Below are 21,649 nucleotides of genomic sequence, written 5' to 3'. Positions count from 1 at the left end.
ATTAACATACTTCAGTGTTCCTCAAACTTTATTTTTAGCACCACCCATTTCTCTTACATAACCAATGCACACTATTATCGTAGCTCTGCAATTTCCATTTTAATCAAAGTTGATTGTGACCTTTATAATTTATTCATCTGATTCCACAGAGCCTTTTGCCAACGTCCATTGGTACCATGACATGTCGCGTTTGGAAAAATTTGGCGTACTTTGTGTGTCAAGGTTTAATGTGGCAATGTTCCTTTTAATTGGGGCAGTTCAAATTGCTATTGGCAAGCACTTAACTAATCGTGTTTAATTTGTTGGTATCTGAGTCGAAAAGGGAAAACTTAGAAGTATTCCTTGTTGCATTGAGGAGACCACTTCAAACAGAAAAAACTATGAGGATATCTATATAGCAATTAAGAAAATGCAACCTTAGGGGCTTACATTAGAAAGGCAACGAAAAACATGCTCTGCCCCAGTTTGTCTTGTACTGACAGTTGGCCTCACAGTCAGTTCTTATTTCAGACTCGTTTTGCTGGGATTTTGGGAACACTGGATTTTTTCCACACCTTTTTTGACCGAAACATAATTGGATTTCCCTTCCTAAAAAAATACCTATATGTGCAAGGAGCATTCAGGGACCCACACTGGCAGCGGGAATAGTTCTAAGTTTATAACTCCAATGAAGTTGTTATAATGCAGAACCAGGACTACAAAATAACCATATCTTACACCATCTCTATGATTGTCTTCCATGGTGCAGTACTGTTCCAAACAGTTGGACCCTTGGCAGGTTCAGTGTGTGTGGTGCGCTGTTTCTTGCAGACCTTTAGATTGCACTTCTCTTGTTGCAATACTTCCAGAAATTGTATTTGAAAGCTCAACACTATTGTTCTATTTTGTAATCCACTTCTTTAGTTGCCAATTGCTAAGAAGAGAAACTCTAATGTCATCGAAAGGAATGAGGAAGTTGTTGAGTACCAGTCACTTCCAGGCCCACATGAGAGAGCGAAGCGCGTCAAGTTGGTAGAAGTGAAACAGGAAAAAGGAGACTCCAATGAAGTTGTGGTCGAGGTGAGTGTGTTCCTCACTGTATAATTGACGGGATTGGAAGGAATGTATAGTCCAACAAAGGAAAAGACTGAGGCAGTAATGGGAAGGGATTTAGGAGTAGAGGTAGTGTTGCTTGGAGGGTAAGGAAAGTGGGTCTTTTGACAAAAATAACAATCTAGAAGGAAGATTCTGAAAAGAAGAGTAAACCGTTGTAGAGTCAAGGGCATGGTGAAAGTGTTGCAGGAAAAAATAGAGAATTTTATGAAGCATGGAGTGACCTGGTAGTTGATGGAGGTAGGGCGTTTTACAGATAGTCCGGTCACTCTCTCTACTTTTGGAGGACTAAGACACCTCAGAAATGGCAAAGTAGAAGATGGATGATTTGTCAAAGTAGTGAGTGGTCTATGAAATGATGCTGACAGTACCTGAATTAATTGGAAACGGGCACTGTTATGTGGCCCTGTTGACAACAAAATCAAGGCTAATGCTAGTGTAAAAGGAAATTCATGAGTCTTCTGTGAAAATGTTATGGGGGATGGATGAGACAAGCATGGGAAAACGTGTTTGTTGCGGCAAAGAAGATGAGATTATAAGAATCTGAGATGAATAAGATTGTTTTCAAGATGCATTGCAAAGAGTAACAAATTGGGAGTGCTTTCTTTTGTGTTTGCCATATTCTGACTTGCATGGGCCAAAGCAGTGCAGTCAGAGCTAGTGAAGGGTAGTCTCATTAAAGCTTGCACTCTGGAAAACAAATGTGTGATCGAATTTTGGAGTCCAAATGAGTGGACCAAATAGTGAACTTTGTATTTGAAACTAATGTCTCAGATGAAATGGTGTTAGTGAAATTTGACTGTTAAGTTTGGCGACAGAGTAATACATTGACAGAAATGGTTTGCATGACAGAAAGTACGATGGCATGAAACCCGGTAAAGAAAGTATAGTCCATAACTTTTGGCAGTAGCATATAAAGAGTTAGTGGTATATCTGTGCAGTCAGTGGATGTAGGAAGATGGCTCTCTATATAGTGTACCAAAATGAGGTGCACTGTGTATAGAGTCCAGGTATCTCTTATTAGTTTACAGGGGCTTGCTTCAACAAACCCAAGGTGCTCAATTTGTGGTAGTGTGGTCGAGCAGCCTTAGTCTTATCAGAGTGGAGTGTTAGGGATTTGTTGCACACACAGAGTCAATAAATAAGAGACACACTCAAAAACAAATTCGGCACCAATTTTGAAAAATAAAATAGATATTTATATTTAATTGGACACCAAGGTCTACAAAGCTAGGTAAGTACTTTTCGAGTTAGCGATCTTCAGACACTTGAAAAATATAGTTGTCAGATTTGCGGCATGAGCCTTGAACGCGATAATGTTATCCTATGGAAGAAACATACACTGCATAGGGGTATTTGCAATTGAGTTACAGAGTACTTCTAGACTTAAGGTAAGTAGGGGGGCAAGGTCTTTAGAGCCTCCAGCAGTTTCGGTTTACATGCCCTGGTGTGTCCAGGTGCAGAGGTGCTGGTCGCAAGGGTTGCCTCAAACGCCAAACTGAAGCCTGTGGAGCAGAAAATGCTGGAAGTGGGGACTTGGGAACAAGTCAGTCGGAACCCAAAGGGGGATCGGTTCTTAAGGGTATCTGGAGAAGGGGGCACCGTCCGTAGGTTCGAACTTGGGCTGTGGGGCTTGGGTGCAGAAATGGTTTGACTGGTGGGTCGCTTATTTTGGAGGCTCTCACATTTTGGGTTGACCTGGAGATGGGGACAAAACAGGACAGCAGGGCCACTCTTGGTGCTGGCCTCGGTGATGCTGACCTCCCTCGTTGGTAGGTCGGTCTTGGCGGTGTGGATGTCCGGGCTGAACACTAGACAGGTCTTGGGTGCTGCGAGGGGTCCGGTACCCCGGGTATTGGTGCAGGGCAGCTGATGAGGGTCCTGGCTTCTCAAAACTTGGTATGGAGATGGATCAGACCTCCTGAAGCATGCTGATCTCCTCCTGTGCATCTGCTGCTTCAGTGGACCCGGTGGTCAGCAGGTTGGTAAACCGGATGTTGCAGTCAGTGTCTGCAGGCTGCAAAGAAGTGGCTCCTCCACTTCAAGGGGGATGCTGACGGTTTGGCAAAGTGCTGGCAGTTCTCCGAGGCTTTTGGAGGATGCACAGCTGCAGGGCGAGTCGGGTCTATGCAAATGTTGAGACAGAAGCAGACGGGCAGGGTTTAGTGCCAAGTCCACAGTTCTTGCATTCCTCTGCTCTTCTTTGTCCTCCTTCTTTGGTCAAATGAATCTGTTTTCCTGATGTCAAGTGGCCACTTAAATTCTCAATTTAGGGATGTTCAGGGGAGTGTAGGGTAGTAGCGAATCGGCTACTTTAACCTGTGCTGTCACTGCACCCTCTATATGACAGCTTCCTGTGGGGAGTGGGCATAACCCTGCCCCAAATTCCTAATTACACCAAAAACAAGCTAGTTTCCCAACTGTCAGGTACCAAATGGGCCTCAGGGCAGGGGGTTGCAGCTTCCAGGTCTGGGGGAAGCCAGGGTCACATATCAAAGGCGGCAGGGGCTTTGAAGCCCTTGGTCTTGAAAAGCTAAATCACTAGCCATCCTGCTGGAGGACCTTGTTTCTAGCCTTAGAGAGTGTGGGCTCTTACCTGCTGGGGGTCAGAAACTTGTCTGTGATGGCAGGCTGGAAAGTACCTGTCAGCCAGCACACTAGATGACTAGTAGGTTTCAGGGAGCACCTATAAGGTGCCCTGTGGGTGCAGATCATAATAATGATTCTAGTAATGGGATAAGTATGGGTTTATTAAGACAAGGTGTTTGATACCAAACACCAGTTTTTTCAGTGAAGTCATCATATAGCTGGGTAACTTGTGATGACCAGTCCCCGGTAAGCCTTAAGATGGCTTCCCTGATCACTTCCAATATCTAGTAATTGATGTGATGTCTAGTAATTGAACTAGACATCACAGGGGCATATCTGCTCATGCAGCTGTGTCCTCACATATACTGTCTATAATGCAATGCACCCTGCCTTAGGGCTTCTAGGCCTGCCGTAGGGGTGACATGCATATAGTGTCCTGACCAAAACACATCTCTGAAATCAATATTCTACTCAGTGAAGAACAGCCGGAGGCTCTGTTCCTGACTGAAACGTGGCTGCACAAGGATGCAGAGCCTGATGTGGTACAGGCGCTACCCCCAGGATATCACACACTTAGGAGGGATAGGGTCTTACGGAAGGGCGGGGGGATTGCTATCATCCTTAATGATCACATAAAGGGGCGTATTGAACCAGATATCATCCAGGATTGTGAAAGTATGGGAGTCTTGCTCACCTTTTCCCTCATTTTCAGGAATTCTGATATATCGTCCTCCAGGCCCGTGCGGCGGGCGTTTGTCGAATCCCTTACAGACATGGCGGCAACAATGGCAAGCTCCGCCTCTAATTTCACTATTTTGGGTGACCGCAACCTGCACTTAGAAGACCCCAATAAAGCTGAGGTCCTTAGTCTTACACAAAACCTACAGGCCTTACAACTCTTTCAAAAAGTCACTAGCCCTACCCACGATAAAGGCACACCCTAGATCCAGTATTTTCAAATGATGAGAAGCCCTCAGTAGAAAGTCCATCCCCAGTCTCTTTGTCGGATCACCTGATAATCCCGATACTTTGGAAACAGTCAACCCTTACACCCAACACTCGAGCTGCTAAGAGCTGGGACCGAACATGGGCAAAACTTGCTCCGGAAGTCTGGTCCACAACACTATCAAACACTATCCCGTCAGGTGACTCTGACCATTGTACTGCCTCCAATAACCTCAACGAATGGATTGTATCACCCCTGGACTCCATTATTCCTCACAAATGGAGTACAAAGAGACCTATAGAAAAACGGTTTCCATGGTACAAGACAAAAGTACGAGAATTTAAAACAAAAATGCAAAAAAACTTGAGAGGGCTTGGAGAAAAAATTACAGTCTAGAAAAAAAACTGAAATTATAGAGAAGCGATCAAAACATACCAGACAGAAACTAAGAGCGCTCAGGCACAATACTATGAGGAGAAAATAAAGGGTTGCAACCAATGCACCCAGGGAAATTGCCAGAATAGCAAAGAAACTGACAAACTGCCCCCAGCCAGAAAGGTCCACAGAATCTGCACCTCAACGTTGTATGGAACTAGCAGAATTTTTAACAAAAAAGTTCTCAATATATATAATGCATTCCCCCGGTTCCCAACCCCGAGAACCTGATCACTGAATCAGAAAGGGCCGAGGGTGGATCTGCTCTTCTAGAAGATCTTCACATGCTAGACCTTGATACACTCTCCAAACTTTTCACTACAGTTCAGTCAGGTTTCCCCTGTGATGCTACCCCAGTGCATATGTTGCACAAGGTAAAGGAGGTTATACTTACGGTTTTATTGGAAGTTCTCAACTCGTCCATAATCGCCGCCCAAGTACCGAGGTCTTGGAAACACGCCATGGTAAAGGCATTACTTAAAAAACCACACCTCATCCCGGAAGTATTGAGCAACTACCGACCAGTTTCGTTACTCTCCATGTCCAGCAACATTTTAGAAAACATATAATCACCCTTACTAATTACCTTGAATCTCACTCAATCTGACACACTTCCCAGACAAGCTTCCGACCTAACCATGGCACAGAAACCGTTATGGAGGCATCACGGAAAGTCCTTGATCAGGGAGGCACAGTGGCGATCATCCTGCTTGACCTTAGTGCCGCATTTGACACTGTAAATTACAGCATTCTCCTGAACAGACTAAAAGCGGTGGGAGTGTCAGGCAAAGCCCTCTCCTGGTATAAATCCTTTCTAACGGACAGAACATTCCAGATATTCGAAGGCATCCCCTCTGCAAGAAAGATCCCGCTAACACGTGGGGTCCCTCAGGGATCCTCTTTGAGCCCCACCCTTTTTATTATGTATCTAAGACCCCTTGCTGAAATAGCCCTTCTGTATGCGGTCCAGATTGTGACTTATGCGGACGACACTCAGCTAGTTGTAACCGTTAACCACCCTAAGAAGATCTCAGTCGATCTAGAAGCCTGCTTAAGAACTGTGGCTTCTTGGATGGACCAATCATACCTCAAGCTGAATGGGGATAAGACTGTGCTAATGATTCTCAGTAATCGCACTAGGTGCTCTCCTGCTGTGAAATGGCCAAGCTGCTTGGGCTCACCTCCTAAACCCAAAGTAAAGATCAAAAGCTTAGGAATCTGGTTAGACAAATCACTAAAACTGGACCACCAAGCAGTACAAGTAGCAGCATCATGCTATGACATTTTAAGGCAACTGCGGAAAATCTTGCCACTACTCCCGGTACCTGCACGCAGAACTATGGTACAAGCTTTGGTTTTGCTATGGTTGGACTATTGTAACTTGTTATACCTGGGCACCCCGAAAGCTACCACTAGGAAACTACAGGCGGTGCAGAATTGCGTAGCGAGGCTGCTACACAACATCCCTAGAAAACAATCAGCTAAACCAGCACTGAAGGCACTGCACTGGCTACCCATCACAGAACGCATAATGTTCAAAGCACTATGCATAGCGCATAAAACCCTCTGGGGTACAGGTCCTAAAAGTAACCGCGATGTGTTGTCTTTTCATCGCCCCTCTCGGAACCTAAGATATGCCAATCCATTCCAAGCAATTGTTCCCAAAGTCATGAGAGTGCGATCTGGTGGTCGTATGTTCTCATGCAATGCGTCCACTCTATAGAACACGCTCCCGATTCAGAACACGCTCCCGATTCAGCTGCGATCAGTGACCCACCACCTTGCATTAAGGAAGCAATTAAAAACATGGCTCTTCCAGAACCTGCTGTGCGACTGTAGTCCTCTAAATGGTTGCAACCAGCGCTGGGATGCCTCAGGGTAGCCATGCGCTATATCAAGAATGAATTAATAATAATTACACTTTGGCATGGTGACAAGTTGAGTGTGCCATGTCATGTTTTTAGAATGGATTGCACCATTTCATGCAGCCTGCAATGGTAGTCTGCATGTAATTTGTGTGTGGGTCTCTTAGGTTGGCATAAGACATGCTGTAGACCTTAGGGACCCTGTTTTGTACCCATGCCGTAGGCACCCGGGGTACTATTTACCAGGTGCTTATTGGAGTGCTAAAGTCCTTGTAAATTGGGCTACAATTAGATTTTAGCTTGTTTTAAGGGAAAGAGCAATGTCACTGAAATCTGGTTTGCACACCTCAGTGCACTGCCAGAGTTGCAAACCAGTATCTAGTAGTCAAAAAGTGGGGCTTCGGGGGGAGGAGCCAAGATGGCGACCGGGACGGCAGCGTAGGCTCCCGGCTCCGTGAACCTCCGCATCCCGCACAGATATCCTGCATGAGATCCTTAGCCTGCGCTATATGCCCGTGTTGGTGAATGAGAGCGGCAACCGATCGTGTGACTCCGAAGTTTCTGGCGGCGGTATCGCCGGAGAAATGTCCATTTGAAGTTTGCGGCCTGTGCAACCCTGGAACCGGGACCTCGAGTGGATAACATGGCCGGGCGGCAGTTCAACAACAGCGGCCTTTGGTGACTGGGTGGAGTCGGACTAATCGGAGCGGTGCGAATATCGGCCTACATTTCGCCGTGGTCGTTCCTACCACTAAGCGTAGCGGAACGAGTGCATGCCCGAGGTGGCTAATCCAAGATTCCCCGGTGATTGCCTCAGCCTTCGCCGGTGAGCTGCCCGGCCGCCGCCCGTAACTCGCCCTGACTCTTGCGGACTGCTCCCGGATTTCCGCGGGCGCAGGTCCGTGGTGGGGATGACTGTTGCCCGGGACCACACACCGGATATATTTTTTGCCTGCCCCCGAAACCTTGATTCCAGTGACATGGAACCTGAGGCGCTTGTCCCTGAGTCCTGGTCCCAATCTGGGTTGGACCTACCCGGCGGCCATCTTGACAGGACGAAGTCTACCATCCTGTACACTGGGTCGCAGCACGATTGGAAGTGTGCGACTATGAGGAGCGTAGCGGAGCGAGCGCCGAGAGCTGTGCTGGGGTATGGTGATCTTCTCGAGGCTCTCGGTGCCCTTCATTCCACCTTGGTTCACGGCGCCTGGGTATTGGGGAGTAAGCTTGATGGGGTGGCATCAGCGTCGGAACAGTTGCTGCCTGCCTGTCCCCAGGTACACGGGGACTTCCTACACTGCACACAGGAGGACAGTGTCGTGGCCGCCCCTGTGGATAGTGACCAGCTGGAAACTCCGGACAGTATATTAACGTGTGATCGGCTGGCTGGGGGTCTGGTCTGTTCCGGAGGTCTTGGACCTGAGTGGGGGGTGGTGGCCTTGTCCCGTGCGCGGCCTCCGGCGACCCAGGCAATATTCAAGCAACGGTCTCCTGCTCTGGCTGATTTCGCCTTCTTGGACCTTGTGTGCAGTGCAGATCCTGGGGCAGCTCTGGGAAAGACGACTCTCCATACTGCTGACTGTGTTGGTGTTCAGAGACTTCCACCCTGCCTGTGTGTGTCGCTTCCTGTTCTTTTTTGGACGCTCCTCTTCTTTGTAACATTGGACATGGCACTGGGACGATGGGTATGCATGGGTAGATTCGCAAAGAGTGGCCAAGGATAAGGCTGATCCTTCAGAGGTGGTCATCTAATAGGCGGGCGGGCTCAGGGGTTGCGTGCTCTCACGGCATAACTGTTAGTGTAATAGGCGCATATTGCTCCCCATTCTTCTTTGACTTGGTCGATTTTGTGTTGCTTATTGTTTGCCTTGGGGGAAAACATATTGTGCGGGAGGGAGAAGCCGGGGGCATGTTTTGAAGGCCCTCCTCCAGTTTATTAATATTCTCTCTACCCCCCGTCTGGTGGGGTTTCTTTTCTTACTCCTCTTTCTCTGTTTCTTCTATATTTCGGGTCTGGTTCCGGGGCGACAGGCACACTGCTGGGGGGGGGCCGTACTCATCTGCAGAGGTGCAGGGTGGGGGGTTGGGGGAGGGGATCCTTTAGTCTTTAACCCCTTTTTTCCATGGCCTCCTTTTTCTTCTCTTACTTTTCTTTGTCTTTCTTTTCTGGGATCAGCATGGTAGAACTCCTTCGTTGTTAATCGCTGCGTTTTCATGTGTGCCACAATTTCCGTGGTGTTTTCTGGGTCTTAGGGCAGGGGACTGCAGGCGCAAATGGCCGTGATATTCCTCCACATCCTGAACTTCTTGTTTCAGCGCCATTGACTAGATAAATTGCTGTTTATTGTTGACGTTTATTATTCTGCCTGCCATTTCTTGCTGCCGGGAAACTGTTTGGCACCTGATCCTTCCATCCTCCCTTACTATAAAATGAAAACCTTTTGTATCCTGGTCTCCTACTTGGGCTGTTCAGTGGCCGAGAGTATACTAGCATGGAGATTCTGCTCCCCGAGGTGCTGCCTGTGATAAATATTGATTTCTGTTACTCTGACTGCTTAGCGGCCGGCCCCGGGGGTTGTAGGCCCATACTTGTTATTGGTTGAAATGTCAATAAAGGTTTTTCAAAAAAAAAAAAAAAAAAAAAAGTGGGGCTTCCTCCCATGCCAAGCACAGTGCTGCTATAAAGGCCAGCACCCAACATAGGCTACTGACAGCTGTTGGACTCCAGAACCACACCCTAAGCTCTCCACCGACAGGTGGCTGAGCTGCTTTATGGGCATCTGTGGGTTCTTGGAATCTCTTGCGTTTGTGAGTTGGGGGCTACTACATTCTGTGGAAGACACCCTTCTTCCACTCTCTCTTCTGTCAGTGCAGGGAAGACACCCTGTAGCTGGACAGCTTCCTGACGGCTCAGGACTTCCTTGTGGTCAGGTGAAGCCTCACCAGAGCCAACTTTGGGTTCTGCCATTACTAGGGGAGAAGACCCATGGCTCACTGGAACTCTGGTTAAGAGTGGCTTCCCTTTCCTCTTATTGTTCCCTTTCCTCTGTTACACCAGAAATACTACAATTCCGGACCCAACCACTAGATGGCGGAATAATGCACAGCATAGTGAATCCAGAAAGTCTTCAAGCTGCAAAACTACACCGACAGGTAAGAAACTATACGATATTTATGCAGAGCAAGTTAACTACAAGCATTAACTATTGAGGAACAATACATGCAAATCCTCAGGTACAAGGTTATCCTAAGGACCATCCCTCAATTTCTACCTAAGGTAGTGAGCAAATTGCGCGTGAATCAGAGCATTCAGCTAGCAGTTTTCTTTAAATAGCCACAAACAGGACTAGAAAAAAGCATTCATAGCCTGGATGTAAGAAGGGCTTTACTATATTAGCTACAAGATACAAGGCAATTTCGGGAAATTAATTGTTTGTCTCTTAGTCCAACAAAGGAGCAACTGTGACAAAGGGGACAATTGCGCGTGGGATTGTAGAAGCAATTCAAGTATGCTATTCCTCAGCGGGAAAAACTCTAAACTCCTGTCCAAAAGTCAACAAGGAAAAAAGGGACAACCCTGGCCTTCATGGCCAATGTGCCAATAGACCCTATATGTGCAGCGGCGACATGGGCATCACAACAAACCTTCACCAAGCATTACTGCATGGATATACAGATGACAAAGGAAGCTCCGGTAGGACAAAAGGTACTTCAACACCTGTTTGCGAGGTCTTCCTCCTCTTACCACAACCACCCCAAGGAGGGGGGACCACTACATAATCTAATGCACAGCAATTTAATCCAGAAAAGGATTCATGCTGCAAAATGAAAGGGTTACTTTCCAGTAGGAGTAGTTTTGCAGCTTGAAGAGTTTTCTGGATTCATATGTGAACCACCTACCTCCCCTCAGAGGAGGAATGCAAACTGGTGGGAGAAAAGATCATGTAAATGAGAAACAAAGAACTGAAGACAAGAAAATTGAAGATATACCCTATTTTACCAAGGAAGGAAAAGGGGAAAAAAGAATCCGAAGATGGCTACCACACACAGGAACTTCCGTAGCACCGTCTAACGTCACATAAGGGATGGCCCTAGCACCAAATGGTGTTCAACGATGCCCCACAGACAGAAAGAAAAACAAAACTGACATTTCCGGACTCGACCACTAGATAGCGGAATAATGCACAACATGTGAATCCAGAAAACTTTTGAAGCTTGAAAACTACTACTGGTAAGTAACCATTTCGTTTTTGACTAAAGTCAACTGTGGATTCCTTAGTGGAACCACTCATTAACAGAGTGGTACAACAAATGCATAGTCTTTTGTATCCCATCGCTAACACCAATGTAGGAAACTGTTACAAGTTACTGGATAGTTCTTCTAAACTTAAGGTAAGTAGGAGCCAAGGTCATTAGAGCCACCAGCAGTTTTTGTTTACCTGCCCTGGTGTGTCTGGGTGCAGAGGTGCTGGTTGCAAGGGTAGCCTCGATCGCTACCGCTGAATTCTATGGCGAAAACCTGTAAGCAGAACAATGCTGCAAGGGTGACAGGTCCATCGTAGCCCAAAGGGGGGGGGGGCTCAGTTCTTGAGGGTCTCTGGTACAAGGGAGCGTTGTCGATAGGCTTGGACTTGAGCGGTGGGGCTCGGGTGCAGAGGTATTTTGTGCACCGGGTCACTTGCATTGTAGGCTCTCACGTTTTGGACTGCCCTGGAGATGGGAACAAAACAGGACAGCAGAGCACTCTCAATGCTGGCCTTGGTGATGCTGATGTCCCTTGTTGGTATGCCAGTACTGGTGTCCGGGCTGTACACTGAACAAGCCGTGGTTTCTGCAAGGTGTTCAGTACTCCAGGTATTGGTGCAGGTCTGCTACTGGGGGTCCTGACATCTCCACACTTGGTGGGAAGAAAGATCTGACCTCCTAGAGCACGGTGACTTCCTCCTTGGCAGCAGCAACGTTGGTGGACCCGGACATTGCGGTTGGTGTCTGCAGGCTGCTGGGAAGTGGCTCCTTCACTTTAATGGAAATGCTGACGGATTGGCAAAGTGCTGGCAGCCCTCCAAGGCTTTTGGAGGATTCACAGCTACAGGGCGAGTTGGGTCTATGCAAATGTCGAGACCGAAGCAGGGAGGCATGGTTTGGGGCCAGGTCAACAGCTAGTCCACAGTCTTGCATTCTTTGGCTCTTCTTTGTCCTTTGTGTGAGAAAGTGTCCTCTTTCTGCATGATTAGCCCCCACTTGTTACTGAACTGCTGATGTGCTTTGACTGAGTGTGCGCTGGGATCCCGCTGTTCAGGTACCCAGGGCCTATGTTCTTTCCCTAAAACTGCATTGAAACACAAACCCAATTGGCATCTCTGGCCACAGGTCAGCCCCTGGTAAATGGTACTCCAGGTACCCAGGGCACTGTGACCAGGGAAGGCCTCTAAGGGCTGCAGCACTTATTGTGCCACCCTTAGAGGTCTTGTATCTCTACACTCACACACTGCCTTTGCAGGCTGCGTGACTTAGTGCAGAGCAAAGTGAAGAGTCGATATGGCACACATCTCTGTGTGCCATGCCTCCAACCGTCTGCCCTGGCATAGGTCAGTCACCCCTCTGGCTGGGTGCGCTATTCCAGTGGTGAGGGTACAGGTGCATGAGCCCTGTACCCCTACAGTGTCTAAGTCCATTCTTAGACATTGTAAGTTCAGTGCTGCTATTATATGTATATGGTGCTGGAGTTTGTCATTACGAACTCCACAATACCATAATGGCTACACATAAAAACGAAGAAGTTTGGTATCAAACTTCTCAGCACATTAAACCCACACTGATGCCAGTGTTGGATTTAAAGAAAAATGCACACAGAGGGCATCTTAGAGATTCCCTCTGAAAAACAACCTACCACTAGTGTCCTGGCTGAGTGGCTGCTTGCAGTTGCCACCACCAGACATGTTTCTGGACCCCTGGGTCAAGAGCCTGCTGCTCTCGGGACCTGAAACAATGCACATCCTGGGACGAGTTGCTAAGGCTCCTCCTACAGGATGGACAGGGTCCATGAAGGGGAAGCTTCAAAGGCTTGCCACCTTTGTGAGTTTCTCCAGGCCACTTGCTGCTTTTAGCAACTGGTCCCCACTGGTTCTGATCCCCACTTTGGGCGGGAGAGCCGGCGAGAAAAACAAGTGAGGAAGAGAGGTGTGACCACCTCTGACAACTCCCCCCCTCAAGTGGGGGAGGCGAGGTGAAGCACAGCTCTCAGTCCCTGCCATCTTGCAGATGAGGGGACCCTACCAACCAGGGAAAGGCTTATGCCCCCCCTCCCACTGGAGGGTGGCATAATAGGGAGTGGACCCACCCCAGGGAAGGGACCCATTGGTCCCAACCTTTTACCTACCTGTTACGCCCCTAAATCTAGTATTTAGGGGCATCCCTGAACCTTGCTTCCTCAGACAAGAAACCAGAGGAGGAAAAGAAGATGGACCGAACAGCCGTGCCGAAGCTAACAAGAGGAAGACGCCTACTGACTTGGCCCCAGTCCTAACGGCATGTCTCTACCTCGAACCTGCTCCTGCGAAATCCCAGTGTCTCTTGCAGCCAGCAGCCCTGAGAAAACCGGAGGACCTGCCTGCCTTCACTCCCAAAGACTTGTCTCCCGTAAACACCGGATTTTTTCATCTCCAACCTCTGGCCCCGTCCGGAAACCGCAAATCCGCCCCACTCTGCACCCGCTGTCCACGGCCCGAGCTCGTGTGGGCAAACACCACGAGGAGGTCTCCCCGGTGATCCTAACTCGAGATCAAGCAATCCTTGACCTGCCTCCAGCCGACTCCTGCAGCCTAAATCCAGAAGGTCCCCCCCCAACTGCAGCCAGCAGCTGGTAAAAAGATCTGACCCTAAAAAGCACCCCTGCACCCGATGCCCCTGGCCTTGGGTGGCCCAACCGACCGTGCCTAACCAACATCCCAACTTACCTCTCGAAGTGGTGGTCGCACCCAGAAGACCTTCGTCCCCGAGCCTACAGTACTTTTGCAAACCGGAGAGCCCCAGTTGAAAGCTACAGGGCTTCTGATGCCAAAACAGCACTCTACACCCGGCCACCCCAGTGCTGCTGAGGGTGCATCTTTTGACCTAAACCCCCATTTGCCTTGAGTCTAAGTCCAGGAGCTTTGCTCCTGCAACCCAGTGGCCTGATAGTCAGCAGCCACCAACCGGAGGCCCCCTATCCCTCATTGGATAACATTGGGTCTCAGCACTTTGCACCCGGCCGCCCCAGTGCCGCTAGGGTGTAGCAAGAGTGCATCCTTGACCCTGGGGGACCCCTGAGTCTAACCCAAGAATATCAACTCCCACAACAAAGTACTTACCTTTGAACCGTTAACACTCTGTTCGAGGCATATGAGCTGCAGATTATACACTGTGCATAGATCGCCATCTGGTGTTGGGCCCGGATGTTTGCAGTTTGTTTTTCTTCTTGGACAGTCTTTGGAAGTCACGAGTTCGGTGACTCCTCCTTCGGTCCGTACTGCGCATGGGCTTCGGCTCCATCCTCAGATTGTTTTTTTCCGCCATCGGGCTCGGATGTTATAGTTCGTGCTCCGGCTTCGAACCTTTCCAGTTCGACCTTCGACGAAAAATCCTCGTCCATCGAGATTCTTCAGACGAAAATCGGCTTCTTCATCTCTCTCTTCGGCACTTCCTCGATTCCAGGCATCGGCAGCGGCCTTCGGGCCTACCTCGACTCCGGTCTCGGCCGATGGAAAGGACTCCCTTCAAGAAGTGCCCAAAATGTGGGTCTAAATTTCCCCACACCGATCTCCATCAGGTGTGCAACCTCTGCCTCTCTCCCGAACACGAGGCCCGAGACTGCCCCGCCTGCAAGTCTTTTCGATCGAAAAAGACTATTCGGGATCGACGAGCTCGACGCACCATGGCGCACTCATCGACCTCGGCTCCACCTGACATCTTCGGAGAAGACACAGGGGCTTCGGGACAGCAGCACACCGAACAGGAGGAGGACGTCGTCAGCGCTTCCGAAGCCGACGACTCCGACGTGGAGGAGATCACACCGCCGCAGAGGGTCGTGAGTACTCTACCCCCTCCCGCGCCCATACCGAAAGAGACTCCGGTTACCCCTTCGCCTCCGGGCCTAGGGAAAACCAAGCATACCGCTTCCATCACCCCACCTTCGGGCCCGGTGAAAAAGCATTACAAGTCATCTGGCGGCTCGGGCTCGAGCCAGCCTCCGAGCGGTGCCGAAAAACACCCTTCGGCACCGAAGAAAACCAGCTCCGTTCCGAAGCCATCGGTGTCGAAACCTGGCCTCTCGGTGCTGACCAAACATAAGTCCCTCGGCACCGACGCTTCCGTGTCGAAGCCTGCCTCGTCGCTGAACAATAAATCGGAGGCCCCGAGAAAGCATGGCGCGGATAAACCAACGAAGCCCTCGGTTCCGAAAACATCGGCGCCGGAGGAGCTTTTCACGCCAGATCCTCTTCAAAAGACTTTAACAAAGGATCCAAAGACTGGACATTTGACTTTGTCTTCCAAGAAAAGACATTTAGACAAGCCAACTCCTCCACCACCACCACCAAAACGGAAGGACTCTGCCACATCCCCATTCAGAGTACCCTCCCCACCACCTCCACCTCCTCCACGTCCTCCACTCCCTCCATCTCCGCCCCCACCTTCTCCACCCTTGCCTCATCGCTCTCCAACCCCGTCTCCAGACCCTGATGACCAAGGGGATCCATTCTATTATCCAACAGATGCCCCGCAGGACCCCACTCCTCCGGGAACACCTGACCCATGGGAGGATTATCACCATCCAGATGTCCCAGATGTGCCTCAGGATGATCTTTATCCATCCAGGCCATCTCCACCAGAGGACTCCCTGGGGTTCCACCACCTCTTACAACGGGCGGCACATTATCATGGGGTGGAGTTACACAGTGATCCAGTTGAGGAAGACTTCCTACTTGACACGTTTGACATAGCAGACAAATCTACAGCTATATTACCCATGCTTAAGGGGGTGACCAAACATGCGACAGAGGTTTTCAAAGACCCCGTTAGAGCTAGGGTCTGAAACCCCAGAATAGAAAAGAAATACAAGGCAGCCCCCACAGATCCTGCCTATGTTAAAGGACCTGCGCCCCTAGACTCATTAGTGGTATCCACAGCTAGGAAGCGCTCCAATTCTCAGTCATCAGGTGAAGCTCCGCCACCCGATAAGGAGTCCAAGCTCCTAGACGCATCAGGCAAACGCACTGCCTCGCAAGCTGCCAATATGTGGCGCATCGCTAACACGCAAGCGTTGCTGGCGCCGTACGACAGAGCACACTATGATGAGCTGGAGGCTCTTATGCAACACCTCCCAGAGAAATATAAAAATAAGGCTAATGAATTAATACAAGAGGGAAAGATTATTACCAACACCTCTATTAAATGTGCCCTTGACGCAGCAGACACCGCTTCCAGGGCTATAAACACCAGTGTTCTGCTTCGCCGCCACGCCTGGCTCAGGATCCCAGGCTTTAAACCAAAGGTCCAAGCGTCTATACTAAACCACCCTTTTGACCAACAACTCTTATTTGGCCCAAAAGTAGACGAGGCCTTGGAAAAAATGAAGAAGGATACGGCGAAGTCTATGGGAGCACTACAATCACACACCCCTAGACGCTCCTTTCGCCGTTCCTCCTTTCGAGGCTCTGGCAGAGGCTACTCTGCCGATAACGCCTCCACATCCTATAAGTCCCCTCCTCAAAATACCTTCACGAAGGGCTATCAAAGAGGTGGATATCGAGGAAACAATAATAAAGGCAGGGGCAAAACCAACACCGCCCGTTCTGCCACACCGCCCACACAATGACTTTCCCCCGCTCCCCCCAGACCATTCCACTCCGGTCGGGGGCAGACTACAAGATTTCCTTCAAACCTGGGAGACCATAACATCAGACAAATGGGTGACCCAAATTATTCGGTCAGGGTACTGTCTCGAACTAACTTCTACCCCCCCAAATATTCCACCCAGACACCGTGCGATGTCACAAGAACATACCACACTTCTGAAACAAGGGGTACTCTCCCTCCTGCAAAAACAAGCTATAGAGCAAGTCCCCATCAATCAGCAAAATTTAGGGGTCTACTCTCTGTACTTTCTAATACCAAAGAAAGACGAGACCCTACGGCCCATTCTAGACCTCCGGCCTCTAAATGCATATATCCATTCAGACCATTTTCACATGGTAACTCTCCAACAAGTTCTCCCACTCCTCTGTCAGGGCGACTTTCTCACTACACTGGACTTGAAAGACGCATACTTTCATATTCCAATACACCCTGCTCACAGAAAGTACCTCCGATTTGTGGTGGACGGCCAACATTATCAGTTCAAGGTTCTTCGCTTCGGGGTCACAACCGCACCACGGGTGTTTACCAAATGCCTGGCAGTAGTGGCGGCACACCTCAGAAGACAGAACATTCACGTCTTCCCCTATCTGGACGACTCGCTCATAAAAGCCGCGTCCTACCAACAGTGTGTGCAGCATACAAACACTACCATTCAACTACTCCACTAGCTAGGCTTCACGGTGAACCACCAAAAGTCCCACTTGATACCGTCTCACACAAAACAATACCTTGGTGCCACTATAGACACCTCAAGAGCCATAGCCTATCCCAACTCAGCCAGAATCGCAAGCATACAAGCCTTGCGCCAAAGATTCCTTCTTCAGCACTCTGTCCCAGCAAGAGTGTTCATGAAACTAATAGGGATGATGGCATCTTGCATCTTCATAGTGCCTCATGCAAGACTTCACATGCGTCCACTCCAAGAGTGCCTAGCACGCCAGTGGAACCAGGCCCAGGGACAGCTGACGGATCTGGTGTTGGTGGACGGTCGTACCCATCGCTCTCTGCAGTGGTGGAACACCACAAACCTTTCCAAAGGGCGACCGTTCCTGGACCCGGTTCCTCAGGTGATTCTAACAGACGCATCGCTCTCCGGCTGGGGAGCGCACCTATTACACCTCACAGTGCAAGGTGTATGGACGCTACAACAGAAGTTACTCCACATCAATCATCTGGAGTTATTGGCGATCTTTCTAGCCCTGAAATCGTTTCAGAAACAAATCTCAGCCGAGGCAGTCCTCATTCGCACAGACAATATGACTGATATGCATTATATTCGAAAACAGGGGGGGACACACTCTCCCCAGCTCTCGCTTAGCACAGAGCATATGGAGATGGGCAATCCCACAAAAAATATTTCTCCTGGCACAACACGTCCCAGGTATACAAAACACCATGGCAGATCTGCTCAGCAGACAAACGCAGCAAATGCACGAATGGGAACTGCATCCACAAGTTCTTCACCCATTCTTTCACAAGTGGGGGCATCCTCAGATAGACCTCTTCGCCACCCACGAAAACAAAAAATGCCCAAGGTTCACGGCCAGATACCCACACCCATTGTCCAAAGGCAATGCGGTATGGATGAACTGGTCAGGCAAATTTGCATACGCCTTTCCACCTCTCCCGCTAATTCCATTAGTGATAAGGAAGCTACAACAGCACTCCCTCACACTCATTCTGGTAGCCCCAACATGGGCCAGGCAGCCGTGGTACACCACACTACTACAGCTCTCTGTGGTACCACATCAAAAACTGCACCTGTCCCCATGCCTCCTAACCCAGAACCATGAAGAAATCAGGCACCCGGACCCAGCTCAGCTCAACCTTGCGATCTGGCTCCTGAAATCTTAGAATTTGGATACCTTAATATTCCCCCTGATTGCATGAACATTATCAAGGAAGCCAGACGTCCTACCACTCGAGCATGCTATGCCGCAAAGTGGAAGAGATTTGTTGTTTACTGCCGTAACAATACAATCAACCCTTTAGATGTATCCATACAGCACATCATATGCTATCTGCCACATCTTCAAAGGTGTAACCTGGCGTACTCATCCATCCGTCTACACCTAGCAGCAATTGCTGCTTACCTGCAAAACAGACAGCATTTATCACTTTTCAGAGTACCTGCTATTAAAGCCTTCATGGAAGGCCTTAAAAGAGTAATTCCACCCAGGGCACCACCCTCACCTGTGTGGAATCTAAACGTAGTTCTTACAAGGCTTATGGGTCTGCCTTTCGAACCAATGCATAAATGTGAGCTACAGTTCCTTACTTGGAAAACAGCTTTCCTCGTAGCTATCACTTCCCTTAGAAGGGTTAGTGAGAAACAAGCGTTCACTATACAAGAACCCTTTTTACAGATACATCACAGCAAGGTGATACTTCGCACAAATCCAAAATTTCTGCCCAAGGTCATTTCCCCCTTCCATCTTAATCAATCGGTGGAATTACCGGTCTTTTTCTCCCAACCCCAATCTGTTGCGGAAAGGGCTCTACATACACTTGATGTTAAAAGGGCTTTACTGTACTACATACAAAGAACGCAACCTTTCAGAAAGACTAAACAGTTGTTTGTCTCCTTCTCTCTACCGCATAAAGGCAACCCCATCTCAAAATCAGGGATAGCTAGGTGGATTGTAAAGTGCATACAAATTTGCTATTACAAAGCAAAAAGAACATTCTCTGTTCCACCTAAAGCCCACTTTACAAGAAAGATAGGGGCTTCTATGGCTTTTCTAGGGAACATACCCTTAGATGACATCTGCAAAGCAGCCACATGGTCAACACCGCACACCTTCACAAAGCATTACTGTGTAGACGTGCACTCCAAACAAGCTAGTGTGGGCCAGGCTGTACTAAAGACACTGTTTCAAACCACTGCAACGGATACCGGTGGTCGCCGCTAGGGTTTGGTACTGCTATATAATCTATGCACAGTGTATAATCTGCAGCTCATATGCCTCGAACGGAATATGCTACTTACCAGTATGCATCTGTTCTTGGCATGTAGAGCTGCAGATCTATACACGCCCACCCGCCTCCCCGGCTACCTGTATCCGTTCCAGTCTATCTTATTTAGATACAACACACATGGGTTTCTTACTATTATCACTACGCTCCATCTTTTCCCTGCTGGCAAAAAACAATCTGAGGATGGAGCCGAAGCCCATGCGCAGTACGGACCGAAGGAGGAGTCACCGAACTCGTGACTTCCAAAGACTGTCCAAGAAGAAAAACAAACTGCAAACATCCGGGCCCAACACCAGATGGCGATCTATGCACAGTGTATAGATCTGCAGCTCTACATGCCAAGAACAGATGCATACTGGTAAGTAGCATATTCCTTTCCTCTATAGGATAACATTGACTGTTTTTCTATGAAAAGTTTTTAAGTGTGGAGTTGTACAACCTAACAAATCCTTTTAAAATTGTACAGAATAACAAAAACGCGTTTACTTACCTGTTTTCAGGAAAAGTCCAGGTGCATTATCCAGGTATACTGCACTGTGTAAGAAAAGTAATCTAAAGAGTAACTTACCTGTAATTTTACTCCAAAGCCTTTTCAAAGTATTTGTACTGTATTTTCAAAGCATTGAATTTCTCAGTGACAGTACTGTAAATCAAAACAAAGTGCATATACAATTACAATCCAAACTGTGTTACAACTGTATATTTACTGCAAAGTATTTATCACTAACCTGTGCCAGGCTTGCTTGGTACTAGAAAATAAAATAATTTTAAAAGAGTATTTTTATACAAAAACAATTGGTCTGAAGTTCAGTCTTTAAGTGTGTGAAATCATTTGCTGATTGAGTGTGTACAACAAATGCTTAACACTGTCCTCTGATAAAGCCTTACTGCTCGACCATACTACCACATATAGAGAGTAAGGTGCTATCTAACTTTACCCCTGCCTACCTTTGGGGTTCCACTGGACTCTGTGGACACTGTACCCCACTTTGGTTATCTCTTTTCTTGTTACTTCTCTTGCAGCTGAGTGACAGCCAGGGGGAAGACGATGTTCCAGATCTTAAATCTGCTGCACAGAAAGGTAGGGGACAAAATGTGCTGTTTTGTGGAACTAGTATAGTGAGTGACATTACATACAAGAACTGTGATGGAATTAAGGACTCCAGAACATATTGTGTAGAAATAAGCTCTTGGACAAGTGTGAACTGTCCAAAAGAAAGGATTACAAATTGTCAACCTATAACTCCAGAGAGGAGACTTGGTTAGATTCTGATTATCAGAATTATATGCTTATATTGTTAATTTGTATAGATGAATAGATGCACATCATTGTCTTTAATAGTCCCATAAGACCGAAAACATTTACGCATTATATTTTTTACCTACTTGTTCATTGTGCATTTGCGTTTTAATGGGTATTCTATTAGAAGAGACATTCAAATGTTATTGAAGATTCTGGTCTTCAGTGTCAGGACATTTTGCTTTGATTCATATTGCATGCAGATCTAAACAGTCTAATCCTTTTAAAAATATTTTAATATTCTTTAGACAAAGGCTTGAATGTGGAGGTACGCGTGAACAAAGAGTGGTTCACAGGACGGGTGACTGCTGTTGAAGTAAGCAAGAATGTCGTGCGGTGGAAAGTGAAGTTTGATTATGTACCGACTGATACCACCCCAAGAGACCGCTGGTGAGCTCCCTTGCAATTACCACTAATTGATGCATGCACTGCACAACCAAAACCAAAACTATTGTTACCATTATGCTTTTTGCTACCCTTTTAATGGCTAGTAACCGGAAACGCAGTTCTTGTTAATACTTTAATGTGTAAGTCTTTTGATCAAAGGTTGTT

At 48.0% G+C, this 21,649-nt stretch overlaps 1 protein-coding gene across 5 annotated transcripts in view; it reads left to right on the top strand.

Moving 5' to 3' along the window:
* Positions 1–21,649, top strand: part of MORC2 (MORC family CW-type zinc finger 2) — a 403,660-nt gene that overhangs the window by 280,107 nt on the left and 101,904 nt on the right. For all 5 annotated transcript variants that reach the window (XM_085634756.1, XM_085634754.1, XM_085634755.1 and 2 more), the window contains 3 exons: positions 904–1,059; positions 20,821–20,878; positions 21,346–21,487. In XM_085634756.1, coding sequence (XP_085490882.1) covers positions 904–1,059; positions 20,821–20,878; positions 21,346–21,487 — 356 coding nt within the window. The remainder of the gene's footprint in view (positions 1–903; positions 1,060–20,820; positions 20,879–21,345; positions 21,488–21,649) is intronic.

This window comes from Triturus cristatus, chromosome 11 (genome assembly GCF_964204655.1).
Source record: "Triturus cristatus chromosome 11, aTriCri1.1, whole genome shotgun sequence".
Lineage (NCBI taxonomy): Eukaryota > Metazoa > Chordata > Amphibia > Caudata > Salamandridae > Triturus > Triturus cristatus.
This window is presented reverse-complemented; position numbering and strand designations above follow the sequence as displayed.